Raw genomic sequence first — 25124 nt, forward strand, 5'->3', positions numbered from 1 at the left:
TTGTTAACATTTGTAAATGCATTAGGTATCATGAACTAACCATGATTTTCTGATGTGCAGTCAGTCGGTCATTATTGCAAACAATACCTTGACAGGGTGATCAGTCTTGCATTATCCTCAAGGGATTTATTTTGCAATAATGAATGGCTGACAGTTCATTATCCCGCTTATTGCACGGCTACTTTCCAAATAGAAAAATCAGTGGACATGATTTATTGATTTGCTTGAAATTAGAAAATTAATTCGATTTTATTAGAAGAGACTGCAGAGTGATATGAGATCATAAAACTAGCCCAACTATGTTGGTAAATTGATTGCCAGGTACAATGATCAATAATACAGTTTAACAGTCATTATACAAAAATATTTGACAGCAGAGTGGTGCGACTGACCCATCAGAATCAAGTATTAGTATGTATGTAAGTATTAATCATTATATTGTCAACCATTGCTAGCTCTGTTGAACAGTACATTTCATATATGTATACGTCGTTCCTGTTTATAAAGTACATTATTGATAACCTACTAATTTAAAACAAACACACTGAGAGAGTGAAGTGTTTACTAAACACTCAAGACCTGGTTCTTAGACAATGTTTACTTTAGAGAATGCATGTGCACAAATCTATAATGCTATATAATTTGCATGTCTATCAATGAGCTGTTGCATTGAACAGTGACTCATTAGCCTGGAAGCACGAAAGCAATTCAATACAAATTAGAATCTACAGTTTTTAGACTATTAAAACATAAGTCAGATTGCATAATCTGCTGACATACAACATTTGTTCCAGATGAACATTTGATTTCATACACATGCCAGTCACAAAATCAGGATTTAGGGTTCCCCATAGGAAAGTAAAAGCATAATTGAGATCTCTTTATGTCTGTTGTTCCTTCTAGAGAAATGGGATTAAATTGAGACTTTTGCTCATGTTTCAATGCTTCTCAGATATTTCTCCAAAGAAAAAGACCCCAGAGATCTCTCATCTGTCTCCTCTAGTGTTGCAATAGATATCTCAACAATGTCTGTCAAACTGTGCTGTGATTTTCCATAAAACTCCAAAGTCTGCAATTAAATGTCAAATTTCAATATGAATTCAAACATTTCTCAACAAATTCTTCCAAGAACAAATTATTTGGGCTATGTTATTCATTTTAAAGGGATAGTTTACCCAAAAAGGAAAATTATTTCATCGTATTCTCAGTCTCATGCAATCCCAGATGTATATGTATATGACACAAACTAAGATTTTTAGAAGAATATCTCAGCTCTGTTGGTCCTTACAATGCAAGTGAATGGTGACCAGACCATTGAAGTTTCAAAAAATAAAAAAAAATAAAAATGAAAAAATAAAAAAAAAAAGGCCACATAAAAGTAATCCATATAACTCCAGTGTGAGAAACAGGTCAATATTTAAGTTCCTTTTTACTATAAATCTCCACTTTCACTTTCACATTATTTCCACATTTTGAAAGTGAAAGTGGAGATTTATTGTAAAAAGGGACTTAAATATTGATCTGTTTCTCACTCACACCTATCATATCGCTTCTGAAGATATGGATTAAACCACTGGAGTCTTATGGATTACTTTCATGATTAATTTTGTGAATTATGGAGCCTCAAAGGTCTGGTCACCATTCACTTGCATTGTGAGGACCTACAGACCTACAATATTCTTCTAAAAATCTTTGTTTGTGTTCAGCAGAAGAAAGAAAGTCATACACACCAGGGATGGCATATGGGTGAGTAAATGATGAAAGAATATTAAATTTTGGGTTAACTATCCCTTTAATTTTATCAACTGTATGTCAATGATTGTCTAACTCAAAAAAAAAAATTCTCTATCTCTATCTCTTAAGGATCTGAGACAAAGCTGATACTTGAATAAAACATTACTGAGTACTCTCATTAAGTCCTCAGAGTTCATTTCCATTGTTTATTCTCAAAATCACAGTTAAAAGTTTTTATTTTTAAATTAAACAATTATTTTAACTTTTAGACTTGTAATTTTCTTGCAGAGATTAAAGTTCAGTTAATTACAATAGCAATAGTTAAGCCTTTTGCTTATCATTCTCAAAGCATCATTAATGTTTTTTGAGCTTTGGACTCTTTAGAAGAATAGAGGATGAATGGACAGAAGACATACTGTAGAACGAGTGTGTGCGTATTCTCAAAAAAATGTTTGCCAGTATTCTTAGTTTTCTAGTTCGTTCTGAGAGCATGCGATCCATGACGTAGAAGATAGTTTTGACGTCCATGTTGACACATCGAGGTATGTCCACCCATCAATATATGTAAGAGACTCTTTTCCTGTGTCCTCTCTCTCTTTTTCTCTCACTTGTAAAAAGGGGGGTTAGGGGTTGGACCACAGGGAGGGGTGTGTCTTTATAAGAATACTGAGCAACAGCATCCACATAGGAAACAAACACAAGCAGGCGGTAGGAGAATATAACTGCCTTCAGTTTCAGCAGATCTGCTCAGGACAGGTGCCTGACCCACACAGTACAGGTAGGCTAAAGGGGGTGGGGAGATGTAGGGGGCTGAATGCTCCAAATGTATTTACATAAATTTACTCAGCTCAGTTCGTAAGAGTCTGATTGATGATTAATTCGACTTTAGAGTTTTTGTGTTCCTGTAGTTATGCCCAATTGCGCCATTGGAACGGCAAGGTCATGGGTTTGATTCCCAGGGAATGCATAGGCAAAAAAAGTATACCTTTGAGTAAAAGCACCTGTCAAATTCATAAATAAAAATGTGAAGTGTGTGAAAGACTTTCATTTTGAGTTATTCTAAAAAAGAATGGTAGTTCATATTAAAGATCAGTAGTTTAGTGAAAGTATTAGCAAAATACTTAATGCAAAATAACTATTAATCACTACTTGTTATTTTCATCTGCAATTCTTAAAGAAAACAGATAAAATCATAGTTAACCACATGCAGGATAGGTTATACTTTTTTAAACCACAATTACCAGACATAAAGCATCAAATGAGATGTGTAAGATAAGGATGTTTACAGGTCGTGCTGTTATTATGTCCTCTGAAACCTATTTGTGTAAATGACAGGGGCATTTTATTCACTTTGCTCTCATAATTGTGTCATCGATCGATACATTCTGAAATCAATGCATATTTTCACAGGGCATAATAATTCAGGTGATTAAACACACCAATCAACTTTAGGGAGAAATTTACTGTATACCGCAGGGTGTTCGGTTAAGTCTCTGCTGGAAAATGTGAAAGGAAATATCGACAGTATTTAGAAATATTTCTTAAATTGAGCTGACTTTGAAGCACAAAATGCCCAGGTCTTTATCTGTTCATGGGGCATTACCACACAATTTTCTGCTCTCTATGGCTATAGTGCCTATAAATTGCTTATCTGCTAGAGTTAGTTTGGATTTAGTGCTCAGGTTTAAAACTGAAGAGCGAAAAATAATTGTTCGAATCTTCTAATCTAGAAGATTTTTAAGTAAGTACATTGCATTGGTGTGAAGAACTGCACTGTGCAGATGAGTTGAACAAAGTTAGGATATTTCATCAAGAAATCTTTGCCCTTAACTTCACTTTAAGAATTGGATTCAGCATCGTAGATGAAACATTTACTTTCGTATCACAAGCATGAAAGCAACCTTAAGCTCTTTGATTAGGTAATCTATCTTTATGTCATGGGTGTCAATGCAAATCCCATCTTTGCTGCTGTGTTAAAGCGTGGTAAATCCTTTTGTCTCTGCCACTGATCATTCCTTATAAAATGTTTTAAAATAGTTGCAGTTACTGAGAGACTTATTGTGGTGATTTTGCTTTCAGTTTGTGCTTGCATGTACCTGCTTGTGAGTTTGTCTGTGACCTTCAAAGGTTACACTTATACAGCAGCCCTGCTAAGACATACAGGTGACAAACAAAATCTGATGCACTATACTGTTCCCCTTCATTTCCTTCCATCTTAGATGTCTGTCTGTCAACCAGTCTGTATACAAATTTGGGCCATATTTATCTGGTAATTTGCCACTGATGTTAGATCATAGTTTCAGAAGAGATCTCAACAATGTTTCACATTTTTCTCAGATATGTCAGAGATACCAAAGTCTGCACTCAAACATTCGAATTCAATATGAAATCACAATTTGTAAAAAAAATAAAAATATTCTTAAATGAAACACAACTGAGAACCACCATTAGTCTCCTGAGCTAAGAGCAACCTGTGAGCAATATATTGCACCTTTGGGCAATATTGTTCCATGGTTCTAGTCATTTCATTGATGTTCACTTTGTATATAGCTATTATTAATAATGACACTTTTAGAAATCAAGTATTAGATACTTAAGGCAGTTTGGGTTAAAACTTGGTTGCTAAAAATTGCCTAATTTCTCGATTTTTTTTATTTTTTTATTTTTTTTAATTTTTTTTTTACAATAATGCAGTTATTTTTGAAGGAAATCTAAGTCACTAATCCAAAACAATTGCAACTGTCATAATTGTGTAGCATACACTCTGCCCCAATTGCTGTCCAATCATGGTCTTCATATTACAGGGCTCAATCATTTGGATTAGAGCTGTCAGCATAATAAACCTGCATAAACACTTGTTGGAAGGGCAGAACCTTTGCAATGTGTTGCCTAGAATCATTACACTGACGTACTACAAGCACACACAGCAGCACTTCAGTGTCAGTGATAAGATGATAGAGAAAGGACCTTTTAATGCTATTTATTATAGAAAACAAGCCCAGAATGGACTTGTGATAGAAATCAAGTATTTTTCAGCCTATGTAAGGCACATTTTAATTACCTCAGGAGCACATCAAGTCTTAACTATCACCAAAATGCAGAATGAGATGTTTTATGTGCAAGTGCTTTTCATGTGGAGTTCAAAGTGGTGCTTGACGCTGGCATTGATGCCCTGATGCGAATCATGAACGCGGTTTCATGATTGCTGAATTAAAGCAGATAGCCACAGTCTACTGGCAGATTAATATTGTGGAGGATGAGAGTTTAAGAGATTTAATGTCCACTGCAATGAAAATGCAACCTATGGGGTGACTTGTTCTTTCAATTAGTCAAACTCCCAATTAGACTTTGGGAAATGCTTAATATTACATTAATTGGTGCTATTTTAGAGCATTTTCATCTTTATACTGTGGAAGGCTTTGTTTGGAAAATGTTAATTAATAAAGCATAATATTGTTACATATTGTTTTGTTTTCTTTACTAAGATGGAAATAAATGCATTTTGACAGGAAAAGAAGTTTATATAGTGTCAAATTTCAGCAGTTTCAAAATGCACGATTAATCGCGATTAACTGCAAAAATGATGCGATTAATCACGATATTTTAATCGACTGACAGCACTAATTTGGATTTGATGATTTTTTTGGTAAAAGTTATCAAACAAATACATAATATTACTTTTAGCAACATATTTTTGTGTGTTAGAAAAAATATATTATATAAAAATATATAATATATATTATAATTATCATTAAACATCGCTTTCTTAAAAAAATATCATGCTTATAATTTGCAAAAATAGCTGGAAATTTTACTGTTATATTGTAACTCTGTGACTATACATTTAATGATGAAAATTATGGCATAAGGTGCAAAACAATTTTGATTTAATCATTTTCAACCCATTCAAACAGATGCTTTCAAGACTATCACAAGTCATTTTTTCGCAATTTCGACAAAAACATCTACAATAATAGATAGATAATATTACCTTGGTAATATTTAAAGTATATCAGAACTGAACATAATTCGCAAAACAAGAATGTTTAAAATATCACAGAAAACCAAATGTTTAAGTCTGCATTGCAAACAAAATCATGAACACAACAATGAAAGCACTGGCCCAGTGGGGCAGTTCCATCAAATGGCCCACAACTCCTTATAGTTGAGTGCTGTATTTTTCCTCAGTGTTTATGCTGTTGGTGTTGTGACATACATAATGTAAACTAAGTATGTATGTGATCATAATTATGCATTTATCAGCTCATTTACCCCTTTTTCAATGCTATCCATTGGTCCATCTCTGCCACTGAGAACTCTCTCTGATATTTAGCTTTGATTTGACATGTTTGATTGAGAAATGAGCTGTGCATAACCAGCCCCATTTACTTCTGGAGTTTAATTGAGCCACTGTGTTTTAAGCCAAGCGTGTATGGCACACATTCAAAATCTCAAGAGATTACAAGTCTGAAATGATGGAGAATATCTGCATGAGAATAGCGACTGGTGATGGAGACAGGAAATGAAGCAGAACATGGAATTCTTTACGCTCGGTTTGTTTATTGGATAACATCTATCATTTCTCATCATGATATTTATTAGCATCAATGACAAAAAAAGCTACTTGTACTCTTTAGAAACCAGTTTATTATGTCTTTACTAATTTCAGATCATCAGAATATGAAAAATGAACAGAGGTACAGTAATTCAGTAGTTTGTATGTAAATGAATCCTGTATAGAAGAGGTAAACTTATACACTTATACAATGATGAATCTAGAGAACAAGTGGAGATGGGGTGGAGGAGGGATGTCAGGAGAATTGTCACAGCAGCTCACAGCATTCGAACTGGTAAGCCCAGCATGCAGTCGAACAGGGAATGTGAGAACGAGTGTTGGTTCACGCTGCATTCAAAAGGGAGGACTCACACTGGAATTCGAACAGGAGACTGCTCTAAAGAGAGAGTGGTTTAGCTCGCGGCTTTCGAACGGGTAAGCCAGCATGCATCCGAATGTGGGTCCACTCTGCATCCGAACGGAAAAGCCCACTCGGTGCTTCGAAAGGGGGAGCCCGCTATACGTGTGAGTTTGAGTGGGCTCAACGCCACATTCGAACGGGAGGGCTCTTGAAGCTGCATGGTTATTATCATCGGTGAATAGCGAATCTAGAGGAGACTTAATGTGGGAATATCTGTAAGTGAAAAATGATGCGAGAGATTGGTAAGGTTGGATGGGGGTGGGCAGGTTGATAATGTAAATTGAATGTTCCTTTTTAACTTGATCTGTTTTGCTTTGTTTAATGAAGAGTCTGATTGTTTCGTTGTCTATTATTTGCATGTCTTAGTATTGACAGTAATTTCTGAGCAACGCAGGAAGCTGAAGAAGGCTGGGATAAACTGTGGCAAGCTGTGTTTACTGAATGGTAACCAAGGCGGAGGGTTGTTAGGCATTTTGTTATGATATCAATGGTTAGAGGCATTCTGGTGCCTGAGCATTTAATGAGCAGAAAAATTTGGGGGTTACTGATTGCTGGGGCGGACTTGCCGAATATTGATTTATGGAAAAAGGATGCTGCTCAGATAGCCTTTGGTGGTATCTGGTTAAATGCCTTTGAATTGGTTTAGGAATGAAACAAGTTGTGAAATGGACCATTATTAAGTGCAATATATATAACCCCCCAATTTGGGTGAAGGAAACGCCAAATTGAATGCTGAAAGAAGTGCTAGATCGTGGTAAACTGCATTGGAACAGCCGGCTTTCAGAGGTAGCCTCACCCGAGGGCCTGGTCTGGGTGGAAGGTTTGGACGAAGGATCTTTCTGCGGCTATAGGGGGCTGTACTATGATATTTTCCATCTAATCAGCCGGCTTACGGGGGCAGCCTCGTGTAAGGGCCCGATCCGGGTGGAAGGTTTAGATTAAAGGACCTGTGTACGGTTGTAGGGAGTTGTACCATCGGTATACTGTCAGATCAGCTGGCTTGCGGATGTAGCCTCACTCAGAAGTCTACCCAGAGACGGGGAAAATATGGTGCTTGAAAAGAACAGGAGGAGGTGGTGACCGCCATCTCCTGTAATGCTCGTTGCGGCTGCTGAGAAGCGAAGACAAAGGGCTTCATCGGAAGCATGGTAAAACATATTTGGAGGCATGGTAAAGGGGCTCCTGTGGGAGTGCTGCTGTGTTTCCATTACTGTAGATGCACATCTATAAATTTATGGAACATAGGAATTGAAAGTGCCTGTGGAGAAAATAGAAATAACTCTGTGTACACATCTGTAAGGGAAGCAAAATGTTAGTTAGGAAAACCTAGCCATTATTATTAAGCTATTATTAAGATAAACATGACAATTACATTTGTACATGCATGTACGGGAGGCAAGTGGTTAGATAGGAATAGATAGCTTGATTACATTTGGCATGGGCGGGGCACTGCTGCAGCAGTGTTGGGGCACTGTTGCTGCAGTATCAAGTAGGGCACAAATTACTTTATTAAATTTATCAAAGCCTGTAAATGAAGCAAAGGTTAGTTTGTACTTACCTGTAGGGGGAGCAAATGGTTAGTTAGGAATACATAAATGTATTACATTTATACATGTCTGTAAGGGAAGCAAAAGATTATTTAAGGAAAACATGTCAATTACGTTTATATGCAGCTTTAAAGAAAGCAAAAGTTTAGTTAAGAATAGAACTTTATTACGTTTGTCATGGTGGGGCACTACTGCAGCAGTATCAAAATGCGAAAGAGGTTCTGCTGTGGCATTATCGAGAGTATGCAGGTGATGTTGCGGCAGTATCGAGCGTGGGTGGGAGCTGCGGCATATTATCTGGTGGAGCACTGCGGCTGCAGTATCAAGTAGGGCACACGTGGTTTTATTAAATTTATGCACGCCTTATTATGTGTTGGGCTCGTTTCAACCATGGGCAAAGGAAATGCCAATGCAAAGGTTAATGGGAAATACTAAAAGGCTCTTAAGATTACTGCACAACCACTACACTCGAACGTAGTGTAGTTCACAGAGAGAACCTGGCCCAACTTGTTGAGGTTCACACTGCGTCCGAATGGAAGAGCTCACACTGCATTAGAATGGCAGGTGGCGCTGAGTAGAGAACCTTTCAGAATTGTGGTTTGCGATGTGTATTTATGAGCTACGCCCCTAGATTTCTGATAAGAGGAAAACAGGCCCATGAATGAGGTGCTTGGAAAGTGCATTTGTACCACAGTTGTGGCACCTGTACAGCACATTTGCGCTACTTTGCAGTGTCACGGTAGTTTGTGTATGTCCCGAAAGACGCCATGGTTGTGGCACCTGGACAGCCCGGCTGTGTGCGGCTTAAGGATGTTTTGAGCCAATGGTAGGAGCACCACAGTTGTGCTTTCTAGCAACTTAAATGTATTTTAATGTTTACCTTGGAAGGTAACGGTGAAGTCTTGGAATGATACCTAGATAGCGAAAGCAAGAGGAAAACCTGTGAACAATCCCGTGGAAGGAATTTTAGATGGGCTCTCGTAGAGACATTCTGGAAGTAATATTGGTGAAACCCTTGAAGATGGTGCAATTCCAGGCGTTTCTGCAGAAACGACAAAATATTCATATTTAGGTGAAACTTATACACATTTCACAACCCTAAGAAATCTGTGGAAAGTTAGATCCATGGCCACTGGAGTGTTGGCTGCACTTGCATCGGTAGAGGGGTAACCTCAGACTGCTAATGCTTATTTGAGGGGAAAACATGCAGACTGCTAATGCTTATTAGGGGGAAAGCATGCAGTCGAAGGTTTGGGGACACGAGTCTAGAGAGAAGAGCAAATAAATATTAGTAACAATTAGAAACAATAATGTGACCAACAGTATAAATTTTCTAGGAATAAAGAAAGTTGCAGCTCTGCACTGCATATGGAAATGCAGGAGAAATGTGCTGGGAAATACATCTTAATAAACAATGTGAAAAAACAGCATAAAATGATCTGAGAAATAAAGAGCTTTGGCTCTGCACTGCATAGTGAAATGCAGGACAAATGTTCTGTGAAATACATCTTAATAAACAATGTGAAAAAACAGCATAAAATGATCTGAGAAATAAAGAGCTTTGGCTCTGCACTGCATAGTGAAATGCAGGAGAAATGTGCTGGGAAATACATCTTAATAAACTATGTGAAAAAAACAGCATGAAATGATCTTGAGAAATAAAGAGCTTTGGCTCTGCACAGCATACTAAAATGCAGGAGAAATGTGCTGGGAAATACATCTTAATAAACAATGTGAAAAAAACAGCATAAAATTATCTGATAAATAAAGAGCTTTGACTCTGTGCTGCATACTGAAATGCAGGAGAAATGGACTTGCGATCATTATTGACTGATTCACTTGTGGCCATTCACTCTGTAGGAGTATGACTGCCACCTGCTGTACTATACATATTTTGCATAGGTAATGCATCGCATGGTGATAGTTTTGTGAGGAGGAAGTACTCTGCTCGATCCCCAGAGAATCAGAGCCCAGGCTTCAGCTGGTGCTGCGTGTTCAGCTCCTCCAGCTTTCACACAGGGCTTCTCGAGCTCCGGTGCGTGAGGAGTTTCTCAGGAGTTGCGAGAGAGTGAGAGAGGAGACAACTGAAGCACTGCAATTAAGCTAAGAGGAACCACCTGTGCACTAGAACGGGAATAAAACAAGGTGCGTGGGAATGATTAAGGACAGTTACGATGAAAGGACCTGAGCACGGCCTTATGAAACGGTAGCACTGGTATATACGGTGAAGCAGTGGCCGATCTTGCGGAGGCAGCCTCGATGCAATTAGATCTTCTTTTTTTTTTTTTCTCCCAATTTGGAATGCCCAATTCCCAATGTGCTTTTAAGTCCTCGTGGTCGTGTAGTGATTCGCCTCAGTCCGGGTGGCGGAGGACGAATCCCAGTTGCCTCCGCGTCTGAGACCATCAGACCCGCGCAGCTAATCACGTGGCTTGTTGAGCGCATTGCCACGTAGACGTAGCGCGTGTGGAGGCTTCACGCCACCCACCGCGGCAACCACGCTCAACTCACCATGCGCCCCAACGAGAACGAACCACATTATAGTGAATACGAGGAGGTTACCCCATGTGACTCTACTCTCCTTAGCAACCGGGCCAATTTGGTTGCTTAGGAGACCTGGTTGGAGTCACTCAGCACACCCTGGTATTCAAACTAGCGAGCTAGCGAACTCCAGGGGTGGTAGCCAGTGTATTTTACCATTGAGCTACCAGGCCCCCAATTGGATCTTCTTTGGCAAGTAATGGTTAGAAAGGGAGAAAGGCAGAGTAGAAAAACCAACTACTGCGTTAAAGTGGCAGCCGCCATATAACGATGTCTGAAAATGGTGAGCTGTTGCGGCAGCTGTCGTTGAATAACGTAATGATTGTGATAAAATGGCTTATCTGATGAGAAGGTCGAATGCTTCAAGCAGAGTAACAGGACATCGCATGGTTCTGTTGTGGATGGGCGGGGCCACTGCCGGAAAGACTGTCATGTCAGGAGAATTGTCACAGGAAACAGGAAAGCAGTGGCTTATATACTCCTACTCGCGGACCGTGATTTGTCAGATTAAAATTAACATGCTCCTCCCGAACCTCTGTTAATTAACTCCATTTATATTAATCTCTCATATGCTGTCAACAAATGGAAGTCTTTGGGGCAAAGTTACAACCGTTGGTTGCCCCTTAGACTTTCATTGTAAGTACAATTGTGCACACATGTTTTTTGTGGGGTACTGAGGTAAACATTGGAATTATTATTTGATTTAAGATAGATGCTGTTAAGTGCTTTACTTGTATGTAACTCATCTCTTCGGTGAGCACTGAACCAGTCCAAAATTATGGCACTTAATATTTAAATTAATTATTTATTTTTTAAAAAGAGAAAACAACTTAAGTTGTCTGTCTCTTTCTTCTGCTTTAGCTTCTACACTACCTTAGCTTCTCTAGGAAATTGGCAGTCCGATACTGCAGATATTGTTGACTTTTGTAAGAGAAATTGCTAATGTTCCTCATTTGTAAGTCACTTTGGCCAAAGGTGCCTGCTAAATGATTAAATGTAAATGTAACTCAGAGAATTCCTTTTAAGAATGTCACATGAAACATATGGGCTAAAATGAGCCTTGAAGCATGTCACAAATAACAAAAAATTTGTAAGAAAAAAAGAGCTCTTAGTCTAACAATCTTACACCACTATTTCCTTTTCAAACTGAAAATCTTTCTTAAGCCTATAGGAAAATGAACAGCACAGTTTCACAAACTGCAACAATTTTCCTCCCATCTTGTTAATGAAAGACTGTTTTCCATTGAGAATATAAGATAATTCCACAGGTTAGCTTTTTTATTACTTAATAGAGTTAGTTAATTAAATCTTGAAGGCCTGTCAAGCTCTGCATCCCACATGTATGATTCTGTATGAACTGCGGAGAGATTAAGAATTTCTGGGGCCCTTAAACTGCACAAGAAACCTGTAATATAATGCAAATGAAAAACATCAAGAATGTCAACTACATCCAAATATGTGGGACTATGACAATAAACCCTCTAAAATGACATAGGACATGGGGGAAATGATCCCCTCCAAACAATGCTGCAACTTACCATGCATCCATTTAGATGCAACATCTTGTACTTACTGAGAAAAAATAAACTAAATGCAATGAAGGGGTTGGCCAAAATCAATATCCAGTCCTCTCTCTCCTGCATAAGTTGAGTGTAATTTACTCAAGCTCTTATAATTATGTGTCTTTCCCTTTTTGTTGCTCATATAGTCACTAACTCAACAAAACTCCCTTGAGCAGTATAAAATCAATTCTACGTGACTAACACCCTTTTATTTTTGTACCCAGTGACACCTTCAATTGAAGTGTAATGCAAGTGGAATTGATTTATTTTGAAGTTGCTTTTAAACAAACTAAAAAATGGATGGTTTGGCAGTCAGCATGTCACGTTCACTTTTAAAGCTGGAGACGTACATTCTCATCTGCGCTTTATTCGTTTGACAAGGAAATCACAAAATATGGTTATTATTCTTAAAACTTTTCTATCCTTTTTATGCTGAGGCTTTGTAGTCTTTGCTAATGTTTGGACTAATGTGGTGACTAACCAGTGAGCATCACATCAGCTCAAATCCTCCTCCTCATCTCTATTCTACTCTCATTTTGCCACAGGCACTAATTCCAGCTTCAATTACTACAGATGATGAGTTTTGCTAATTAAGAACTTGCAGATGTTGAGATGTTAGATTCATTCAGATAGAACCTTTAAATGTAGTTTGTTAAAGTTATGAATTTCTGCATGTTATTGACTAAATCCATCATATTGCCATGGAAGATTATGTTGAACTATACACGTCTATGCTATGATGGGATTTACTCACCATCTTCTCTTGTCTACACACTCTCTGCAGACTGCACTTCAGCCGTGATGAAGACCCCATTGTGGACGCTACTGTTGCTTGGACTGTGTAACCCAGTGTGGTGTGACTGCCAGAAAGATTGCCTGTTCTGCAGCCAACAGCTGCCTAAAGAATTTGCCTTCACCAATTTGGTAATTCCTTGGAGTAAATTCCTGTAGGAAAGGAGAATGAGATCTCTTTAATATCTTATTTTATTTCTCCAAGACAGCTATGAGATTAAACTGAGACTTTAGATAAAGTGATGACTGTGTATTCTGTACCATAGCAGCACCAAACAGAATTGTTGCAATGTCAGGCTGTCTTGTCTAGAGTTTCAAAAGAGAATTTCCTCAATTTCAGTGCCAAACAGTGCTCAGATTTGCCAAGATACCAGAATCTGCCATTTAAAGTCAGAGATTTTAATATGTCCGCATTAAATTTATAGCTCTACACTCTTCCTGTATATCAACACTTGTGTCATTTTATCTATTCTTCAAATCTCCTAAGGCAGTGGTATTCAGTTAAAGTTCCAAGAGGTACAGTCTCTACATTTCCTTCCCAGCAAAGGTCCGGATAATAATATGTAGCTTACACGGTGTCATATGACTATGAAATTATATAATATATATTTTTGAATAGTTTTTATAACTTGCCACGTTGGCAGCAATAGTACTTTGTAAAAAATAAAAAATAAATAATAATTCCTAAATGGTCAAAATAGTGTCTTCAAATGTTCAGTTCATTTTGAAGCTGAATGACAGCAGTCCAGTTTTTGTGCTTAAATATTTTTACCTTCAGAATATATGGGACTTAGGAGGCCTTTTGATAGATAAAAAAAAAAACACTGTATGGAGGTTCAGGGGTGTCCCCTGAGAATTTTTTTAATAAAAATATAAAAGTCTGAATGGACCGTTTTTACATTTTCCTTAAAGTGAGAATCTACAAACAAACAAACAATTTACATAACAACAGTGAAGCTAAAATACTGTTTGCTTGGGGGCCTGGGTAGCTCAGTGTTAAAAGACGCTGGCTACCACCTCTGGAGTTCACTAGTTCGAATCCCAGGGCGTGCTGAGTGACTCCAGCCAGGTCTCCTAAGCAACCAAATTGGCCCGGTTGCTAGGGAGGGTAGAGTCACATGGGGTAAACTCCTCGTGGTCGCTATAATGTGGTTCGTTCTCAGTGGGGCGTGTGGTGAGTTGAGCACAGATGCCGCGGTGGATGGCGTGAAGCCTCCACACGCGCTATGTCTCCGTGGCAACGCGCTCAACAAGCCACGTGATAAGATGCGCAGGTTGATGGTCTCAAACGCTGAGGCAACTGGGATTCATCCTCCACCACCCAGATTGAGGTGAATCACTACGCGACCACAAGGACTTAAAAAAGCGCACTGTTTGCTTAATTTTAGTATAAATACACTTTCCTTGCCAACCATGCCATGATGACATCTCTGATTAATTGTCACCAAATTAGAATAAAAATCTGTTTGTTTATTATGAAAGGCTTGCCCTGACACAGACTTGGCTTAGCTGAACCATCTGAATCACATATCATACAGATGAAGATAGATTCATTTTGCTTCATTTTTGTTTTCTGCAGTATGTTTAAGCGAAAGATGCCAGTATCTGTAGCGTTGTCTCCGCTAATGTTGTTAAAATAACCGTGCCTGCAACTAGGCCTACATACAGTAAATTAGGCTTTATGTGGTGCCTCTATAGTGGGGAGAGAGGCAACGCATGGAGAGCAGGAATAAAAGTGTGTTCAGTGCTAGGGAATAATCGCTTAGTGATGGACACGCTTTATTCCCGCTCCGCGTGCGTATACACCTATGCTTACACAGTCACTTAGCCAGGTGCCAGATAACTAGCACAAAGATTTAGATCTCGGTCCAGATTGAATTGTCCTTCGGTCTGGATCCGGACCGGAGTCCACCTATTGAGTACCCCTGTCCAAAGGGATTTTAGGGAGAAACATCTGAGACAAAGTTGATACTTTAATGAAACATAACTGAGAATTAAAGTCTCAGAAGCTATGGAAAAAATAACCTCTGAGTTGCCATGCACAGATCTTACGACATTTTATTAATTCATCTTTTTTGAATTTTGTGTAATGTACAATACTTATGGCCTGAATTATAACAAATTTCCTTCATCATTATTCATTATTAGAGGGCAATGATCGTAATAGTGTAATGTGGTTTTGTATTGTAGCTGATTACGGCTCAGAGGAGCGGAGGCCGTACCCTCTATGATTCATGTCAATAAGACGCTTTTGAGGGGCAGAAGAGCTCATTTGGCCCTTCGACTCAAAACAGCTGGTGTGATTCAATTATCTTGTTGTGTAATTAAGTAGAAACACAATAACAACATTTTGAAAGACTTCTTGCAGAAACTGATGGTACACAGTTGCCCTCTGTAGCGTAAAGAGGGCTCCCCTGGGGTGCAAAAAAAACTTTTTCAGTATGGATAAACAGATAGGGTGGCTCATTCTCTCTGTAAATCTGTATTAATTCCCAATTCCTGGTGTCAAAGCAACTTTTAAACTTTCATTTCAAAAGGTCATTTCTGTCATGCAGTAGGTACATTTTAAACACTGTTCCTTTTAATTGCTTGTGTTATAGAGGTCTACCCTTGTGGAAAAATAATATACTTAAGCACACTTTATTCTTGGGTGCTTCAGTATACTAAAGTGTATTGCTGGCATACTATAAATTGGTATACTTAATGTCTGCTAAATTGGAACAACTAATTTTGTACTTTTTACTTTTTGTAAATTTAGTTTGCCGAAAGCAATCCTGTGGTGCAACTATACAGTGCATCTGGAAAGTATTCACAGCGCTTCACTTTTTCCACATTTTGTTATGTTACAGCCTTATTCCAAAATGGATTAAATTCATTATTTTCCTCAAAATTCTACAAACAATACCCCATAATGACAACGTGAAAGAAGTTTGTTTGAAATCTTTGCAAATTTATTAAAAATAAAAAACGAAAAACATCACATGTACATAAGTATTCACAGCCTTTGCCATGACACTCAAAATTGAGCTCAGGTACATCCTGTTTCCACTGATGGAGATGTTTCTACAGATTGATTGGAGTCCACCTGTGGTGAATTCAGTTGATTGGACATGATTTGGAAAGGCACACACCTGTCTATATAAGGTCCCATAGTTAACAATGCATGTCAGAGCACAAACCAAGCCATGAAGTCCAAGGAATTGTCTGTAGACCTCCGAGACAGGATTGTATCGAGGCACAGATCTGGGGAAGGGTACAGAAAAATTTCTGCAGCATTGAAGTTCCCAATGACCACAGTGGCCTCCATCATCCATAAATGGAAGAAGTTTGGAACCACCAGGACTCTTCCTAGAGCTGGCCGCCCGGCCAAACTGAGCGATCTGGGGAGAAGGGCCTTAGTCAGGGAGGTGAGCAAGAAACTGATGGTCACTCTGACAGAGCTCCAGCATTTCTCTGTGGAGAGAGGAGAACCTTCCAGAAGAACAACCATCTCTGCAGCACTCCACCAATCAGGCCTGTATGGTAGAGTGGCCAGACTGAAGCCACTCCTCAGTAAAAGGCACATGACAGCTCGCCTGGAGTTTGCCAAAAGGCACCTGAAGGACTCTCAGACCATGAGAAACAACAATTGAACTCTTTGGCCTGAATGGCAAGTGTCATGTCTGGAGGAAACCAGGCACCGCTCATCACCTGGCCAATACCATCCCTACAGTGAAGCACTAGTGGTGGTGGCAGCATCATGCTGTGGGGATGTTTTTCAGCGGCAGGAACTGGGAGACTAGTCAAGATCGAGGGAAAGAAGAATGCAGCAATGTACAGAGACATCCTTGATGAAAACCTGCTCCAGAGCGCTCTGGACCTCAGACTGGGGCGAAGGTTCATCTTCCAACAGGACAACGACCCTAAGCACACAGCCAAGATAACAAAGGAGTGGCTCCGGAACAACTCTGTGAATGTCCTTGAGTGGCCCAGCCAGAGCCCAGACTTGAACCCGATTGAACATCTCTGGAGAGATCTGAAAATGGCTGTGCACCGACACTCCCCATCCAACCTGATGGAGCTTGAGAGGTCCTGCAAAGAAGTATGGGAGAAACTGCACAAAAATAGGTGTGCCAAGCTTGTAGCATCATACTCAAAAAGGCTTGAGGCTGTAATTGGTGCCAAAGGTGCTTCAACAAAGTATTGAGCAAAAGCTGTGAATACTTATGTACATGTGATTTTTTTTCATTTTTTATTTTTAATACATTTGCAAAAATTTCAAACCTCTTTCACGTTGTCATTTTGGGGTATTGTTTGTAGAATTCTGAGGAAAATAATGAATTTAATCCATTTTGGAATAAGTCTGTAACATAACAAAATGTGGAAAAAGTGAAGCGCTGTGAATACTTTCCGGATGCACTGTAGATGTGTTAAGTATACTTGATTGTGCTAAAATGGAACTATTTCAAATATACTTTAGTACACTTTAAATATCTACCCTTGCATTTAATTTTTGAAATATACAGAATTAACTCAATGTAAACTTATTAGTTCTGGACATCCATTAATGTTATACTAATAATATAGCCTACTGCTTGCCCACACCACAACTGCATTTCGGCTGGAAATAATATATACGTATACTTGTGGCACTTGCATGAAAAGTATTATAGCATGGGTATTATTGGGAAGAAAATTGGGGGACCAAGCATGGTGAGTCTTAAATCCACTGTTATTAATCCACAATGATAACACTGAAATATTGCCTTAAGAGTTGCACAGTGTAACACAGGATAACAACTATCTCAAAGCAACACTAATCTCAGCCAGGCTAACTAAAAAATAACCCCTTTTCATAACACAAAACGACATATTTAACATTAAGCTGAACTCGAAACATAACTATAACCCCAATTACTTTTAAATGTTAGTTAATACAAACCCCAAAACCTACACAGACCTAACTCATAAATTATGCAAACACAACAGCCTATAGCAAGTCCCCAAGCAGAAACATCAACAGGTGTTACAGTATACATCCGAGTTATAAAACAGACAAATAAAGATTTTGTTCTCTGTTAAGATGATAACAGTATGTTGAAATGCATATTAAATATGCACTCTTAAAAGTTCTCAGAACAGACATGGCATAATAAAATATACAGTATACAGTATATATAATAGGAAAATATTTCTAAGTCATATTACTAATAAATATATATATATATATATATATATATATAATATTATATTTTTTTTTTTTGTGCTCAAAGAACATTATTATGACAATTGCTTTTAACACTGTTCAAACAAGTTGTAGAATCATAAAACCAGTGTACTTTCTTAAAGTACACTATATTTGAACTTAATGTATACTTCCCATAATTGTATTTGTAAAAGCTATAATACTTTACCACTTCATTTGTAGTGGTCAAGGTTTCTTTGTGTGCATTTGAAGAAAGCATGAAAAAAGTGCAATTATATGGTATTTTCAATTAGTACATACAGTGGTAAATATGAGCAAAGAAGGCTGTGAAATAAAATCTTCATTGTTTATCCTTTTGAACTTTCATTCAAAATATTCACACAAATCTAACCTTTAATTGAAGTAAAACTACTGAAAGAGGGGAAATATGTCATTAAATAAATATTTTTATCCAAAACACGTTGGCCACAATTATTGGCACCCCTAGAAATTCTTATGAGTAAAATATATCTGAAGAATATTCCCATTCATATTTCACATTTTATAATGCTCCTGGGTGACTAGGAACATGAAATTGTTCAGCCATGACTTCCTGTTTCACAGGGATATAAATATGAGGTAACGCACAGGCCAAATTCCCTTAATCTTCAATCACAGTAGGTTAGACTAAAGAGTATAGTAGTTCTGATGTGCGGGAAAAGGTTGTTGAGCTTCACAAAATGGGAAGTGGCTATAAGAAAATAGCCAAAGCATTTAAAATGTCCAATTCCACCATCAGGGCAATAATTAACAAGTTCAAATCAACTGGAGATCTTAAGAATTGGCCAGGAAAAGGACGTGTGTCTATATTGTCTCCACGCACAGTGAGGAGGATGGCCAAAGAATCTCCAAGGATCACAGCTGGAGAATTGCAGAAATTAGTTGGGTCTTAGGGTCAGAAAGTTTCAAAAACATATCAGATATCACCTATATTACCACAAGTTGTTTAGGAGGGTTTCAAGAAAAAAAAGCCTCTGCTCTCATCCAACAACAAACTCAAGCGTCTTCAGTTTGCAAGACACTACTGGAACTTCAAATGCGACCGGGTTCTATGGTCAGATGAAACAAAAAAAGAGCTTTTTGGCAGCAAACACCAGAGATGGGTTTGGTGCACACAGAGATGAAGTACCCAATGCCCACGGTTAAATGTGGTGCTGGATCTTTTGAGGCTGTTTTTCTGCCAGAGGTCCTGGACATCTTGTTTGGATACATGGCATCACAGACTCTATCAAATACCAACAGATAAAAAATCAAAACCTGGCTGCCTCTGCCAAAAAGCAAAAACAAACATCAAAATCAAAATCAACACAAAAATGGTTCACTGACCACAAAATCAAGGTTCTGCCATGGTCATCGCTGTCCCCTGACCTGAACACCATAGAAAATTTGTGGGGTGAACTGAAGAGGAGAGTCCACCAACATGGACCTGGAGGTATTCTGTATGGAGGAATGGTCTCAGATCTCTTGCTATGTGTTCTCCAACCTCATTAGGCATTATAAGAGAAGAATCAGAGCTGTTATCTTGGCAAAGGGAGGTTGCAAAATGTATTGAAAAAAGGGTGCCAATAATTATGGCCAATGCGTTTTGGAGAAAAATATTTATTTAATAATGAGATTTCTCCCCTGTTTCAATTGTTTTACTTCAATTAAAGGTTAGATTTTTGTGAGTTTTTTGAATGAAAGATCAAAAGGATAAACAATGCAGATTTTTTTTCAGAGTTCAGTCTAAATTGATTATTGCACAATGGCAAGATATAAAAAATATCTAAATTAACTTCAAACTGACACCTTTATGTACAGTAACTTTCAGTTCCTCACTGAGCATGGCTAATTGGCTAATTTTAGCTCTTTATTTTTATCCTAATAACTATTAATATACAGATTTCTGTAGTTTTACCAGAAAGGAATGTTTAAGAGTGAGGCAAACCAGCTAGTATCACAAAATCTCACAGAATTAAAAAACAAATCCATTGCTAATTCTTATGTTTGTTCTGTTGTTTTCCTCCCAAAAATGATGTCACTTCCTAGAGGCTGATGTTATTAAAGGAATATTCAGGGTTCAATACAAGTTAAGGTATATCAGCAGAATTTATGGCATAGCATTGATTACCACAAAAATTTATTTTGACTTGCCCTCCTTAAAAAAAATTAAAAAACAAAACAATTTTTAAAAAAAATCTGGGTTACAGTGAGGCACTTACAATGAAATTGAATGGGGCCAATTTGTAAATGTTAAAATACTCATTGTTTCAAAAGTATAGCCATGAGACATTTAAAAAATATGTGTGTTAACATGATTTTAGTGTGATAAAATTGCTTATTAACCTTTTCTGTGTAAAGTTATATCCAATTTTACAACTTTGTTTCCATGACAACATGTAATGTCAACAAACCACAAAACCCTATAACTGTAAAAGTGATGATTTAAACAACTTTAGAGCTCAAATAATACATGAGTTTTAACAGAAGAATTAATGTAAGTGCTTTTATAAAATTATAAGCTTCACATTTCTACCTTTAAACCTTACAACAACAGGCCCCATTCACTTCCATTGTAAGTCAAAAAGGAGGGACATTACGCCACACATGCTGTTGATTGAGCTTGTATTGAGCCTGAAAACCTACATTTGATTACCAAGTAAAATAATATTCCCAAGAAAATATGTTTTGTTATAAACATTTCAGTTAGAGAAAGGAAAAAGTAAAGATTTTTTATCCCCTTTTCTCCCCAATTTGGAATGCCCAATTCCCACTACTTAGTAGGTTCTCGTGGTGGCGCGGTTACTCACCTCAATCTGGGTGGCAGAGGACAAGTCGCAATTGCCTCCGTTTCTGAGGCCATCAATCTGCACATCTTATCACATGGCTCATCGTGCATGACACCGCGAAGACTCCCAGCATGTGGAGGCTCATTCTACTCTCCGCTATCCAAGCACAACTTACCACACACCCCATTGTGAGCAAGAACCCCTAATCGTGACCACGAGGAGGTTACCCCATGTGGCTCTACCCTCCCTAGCAACCGGAATAAATTGGGTTGCTTAGGAGACCTGGCTGGAGTCACTCAGCACACCCTGGATTCGAACTCGCATCAACACTCGCTGAGCTACCCAGGCCCCCAAACTGGAATATTTCTAAATTATAAGTTGCCAGTGTTTAATTTTAGAAATTAGTGGCAACATCCACAAAAAAATGGCAATATTCGCTCAAACCAAAGTAGTGAAAATATACAAAATTCACCCCTATGTTCACTTAATAGTCATACTGTGATAAAAGAAAATTAACTATCAATTAACTAAAAACTATCTTTTTTTATTTTTATTTTGTATTATATATATATATATATATATATATATATATATATATATATATATATATATTGGGATAATAATTCAAAAGTAATTCAAAAGTAATTCAAAAAAAATTCTAAATAAAATTTTTCAAAAAGTTGACATGTTGCTACCGGATGTTCCAGTACTTTGACATCAACTCCATCTCAAGAGTTACTGATTAGCACCAACTCCCATCAGACATTTTTGCATCAGTTCAATTGTGTTTACCATTTCCCATGGCAGGACTGATAATGCGTTGCATCACCAGGGAGTAAACATGTTTACATAATCAACGATGAAGGCAATTCAGAGGTTCCATTTTCCTTCTAATGTCATATTTTTACTTCACTGAAGGTTAGGTTTAGGGTTGGGGTCTGGTTGTAGAGTTAATAAAATATGCTTTCTTCTTCACTGTTTTACATATAAAACTAAAAACAACTCACTCTTGGCACCATTCTTTGGACATTTCACCCAGAAACTGGAGCTCACATGTGCTCATACGTTCATAAACACTTCCCGCTTCGGCCACGGGGGCAGTGAGTACAGAGTTTAGCTTTCAACCTTCTGTTGTCGAATTCACTGCAGCTAAACATTGCAGCCTATGTCACTAATAAACCAAGAACTTACTTGAACATTCAAGATTTTCTACATGCCTTTATGTTTCTGCCTGTAGCTGTATTAAAACTCAGTGTAATGTGCGTGTGTTTGTCTGCATTCAGGTGTGTCTGGTAGAGTGTCATGGTAAACTTTCTCCAGGCAACTCCTGGGAGCTGTGTCGCAGGACCATTGTGGAACAGAAACCAAAAGCCTCCTTTCCAATAGAGGCCGCCATTCTGAAGAGAGCAGATGAGGAAACAGACACCTTTCTGCCTGTGGACGAGAACGACCCTCACTACTCTGAAAACCTTAAAAGATTCGACCATGTTACACGGGCTGTGGGTGCAGAAGATCAGGATCAAGACCAAAATATGCAGCTTAGTAAAAAATACAAGTTCCTACAAGTTCAGTCCACGCAAGAATCTGAGGAAGAGCAAAATGAAGACAGCGAGATGGAGGGCAATGAGGAAGAGGCGGCTATCCAACTAATTAAACGCTTTGGAGGCTTCCTCAAAAACAAGTATGGCTACAGGAAGTTTATGGATCCTCGCAGGTCTTTGCAGAAGAGGTACGGGGGATTTATAGGCGTCCGCAAATCTGCCCGCAAGTGGAACAACCAGAAACGTTTTAGCGATTTTCTCAAGCAGTATTTGGGCATGAGCACTCGAGCTAGCGAGAATGAATAAAGCAAATAAACTTACCCAGCAAACCACTATATTAATGTTCAGTCTAAATATATCATACACCTTTCTCCTCAAACACACACACACACAAAATAAATAAATGCTACAGGATTAGCATTAACTCAGCATCTGATATGTCAAATAAGAACTACATTAATAGATACTTAAATGTGCACACGGTAATGAAATGACTAGTACTTTTGAAAAATGTTTAAAATCATATGCACTCTCATGAGATGAAGACTATTTCAGTAGCCTTATAAAAGAGGTTTTATTTTACGTGCGGTGGGTCACCTCATGGGCGCTGCCATGTTGAGATCACATGAGCAGCCTAATAGCTACTATTTGCTTTATATTGGTAACACCCCTTATTATCAGACACTTTATGCTAGCTGAATAAATTCATTATAACTGAATAGTGCATTTCTAAAATGGCATCAGTAACTAAAAACTTTTGCGTGATGTAGTTCAGGGCCAAAACTCTACTTACACGTACACTTTTTCTAATCTACAGCTTCTAAGCTCTAATGAACTTGACTTACAATGAGTGATAAAAGGAATGTTTCGGGTTCAATAAATTTTAAACTCAATCATTTTTAGCATAATGTTGATTACCACAAAAAATAATTTCAACTCATCCCTCGGTTACAGTAAGGCACTTACAAAGAGTGAATGCCATTCCATAAACGTTAAAATACTAAGCACTGTTTCAAAAGTATAGCCACAATACATAAACATTATACTTGTTAATATGATTTTAGTATGATAAATTACATGGTTAACCTGCATTACCTATGTCGTCATGGCCACAAAGTTGTAATATTGGATACCTTTACACAGACTAGGTTAGTAAGCAATATTATTATACTAAAAATCATGTTAACATGCATAACGTTTACGTCTTGGAGCTATACTTTTGAAACAGTATGTATTTTAATGTTTACATTCAATTCCAAAGCAAGCGCCTTGCTGTAACTGCAATTCTTTGCTTCTTTTTTTTAAATACACGAGGGACGAATCAAAATTATATTTCATGGTAATCAACATTATGCCACAAATGGAGTTGTTTGAGTTTATAGCAATTGAAAATTCTCTCATCATTTACTCACCCTCATGCCATTCTAGACGTATATGATTTTCTTTCTTCTGCTGAACACAAAGATTTTTAGAAGAATATTTCAGCTCTGTAGGTCCATACAATGCAAGTGAATGGCGACCAAAACTTTGAAGCTCCGAAAAGCACATAAAGGCAGCATAAAAGTAATCCATAAAACTCCAGTGGTTTAATCCACGTCTTCTGAAGCGAACCAATCAGTTTTAGGTGAGAACAGACCAAAATGTAACTCCTTTGTCACTGTACATTCTGCCATTGCGGTCTCTTGGCACGATTATGATTTCAAGCCCAATTACTCTTCCTAGTGCTTGACACATGTGTAGAACGCTAGATGGCGCTAGGAATTGTAATTGAGCTTGAAATCAGTTTGGGTGAACTATCCCATTAACTTGTATTGAACACAGAATATTCCTTTAAAGTTTGGGGTGGGGGGGAACTAAAATGTCCAGGTGAGATTCATTTCTAATTCAATTTCAGACATCTATAGATGGCATTAAGTGAAACTGTACCTAATTTCCCTTATAGTTCAATCAATCATAAATTGCACAAAGACCATTTGAGCTCTTCACAAGGTCCAAATCCAGCTCCTCTACACAACACTGACACTTACTGGTCAATGAAAACCATTACAAATTCATAGACAGATTAAGGAAAATTAAACCATGTTTGCTATGCCCCCCTAAATAAATAAAGCCAGATTTCACATAAACCCTTCCAGCAACATCTCATCACTGTAATATGCCTATACAAACATAACGAATTCTGTCAGGCACACATGCACACAGTTTGATTCCTGATTGAGTGTTGGAAACCAAAATGTTTTTATTTTTTAACTGACAAAGTTGATTTGTACTTGTGCATATGAAATAATGTATTTATGCAAACATTGCAAGTTCATGCTTTCCCCTTTATTCCAATCATAAAAATTGTGTTCACTAAATGAACTGTATATAGCAACACTGAACTATGTCAATAAAATAGTTTACTATTTTCTGTGGCTTGTCATGCAGCAAATGATTGTG

At 37.8% G+C, this 25124-nt stretch overlaps 1 protein-coding gene across 1 annotated transcript; it reads left to right on the forward strand.

Moving 5' to 3' along the window:
* Window positions 1–2427: 2427 nt before the first annotated feature.
* LOC127455150 (prepronociceptin-like) lies at window positions 2428–25095 on the forward strand. The gene is made up of 3 exons (XM_051722771.1): window positions 2428–2512; window positions 13145–13284; window positions 22428–25095. Exons 2-3 carry the CDS (start codon window positions 13162–13164, stop codon window positions 22989–22991), a joined length of 687 nt encoding a protein of 228 aa, XP_051578731.1. The 5' UTR covers window positions 2428–2512; window positions 13145–13161; the 3' UTR covers window positions 22992–25095.
* The last annotated feature ends 29 nt before the right edge of the window (window positions 25096–25124 follow it).

Source organism: Myxocyprinus asiaticus, chromosome 17 (genome assembly GCF_019703515.2).
Source record: "Myxocyprinus asiaticus isolate MX2 ecotype Aquarium Trade chromosome 17, UBuf_Myxa_2, whole genome shotgun sequence".
In the NCBI taxonomy this organism is placed as follows: domain Eukaryota; kingdom Metazoa; phylum Chordata; class Actinopteri; order Cypriniformes; family Catostomidae; genus Myxocyprinus; species Myxocyprinus asiaticus.

Excerpts from the sequence above, each read along its gene's own strand:
- LOC127455150 (XM_051722771.1), top strand. The coding sequence starts at position 13,162 with ATGAAGACCCCATTGTGGACGCTACTGTTGCTTGGACTGTGTAACCCA. Across the intron at positions 13,285-22,427 it reads AATTTGCCTTCACCAATTTG|GTGTGTCTGGTAGAGTGTCA; the intron begins GTAATTCCTTGG and ends GTCTGCATTCAG.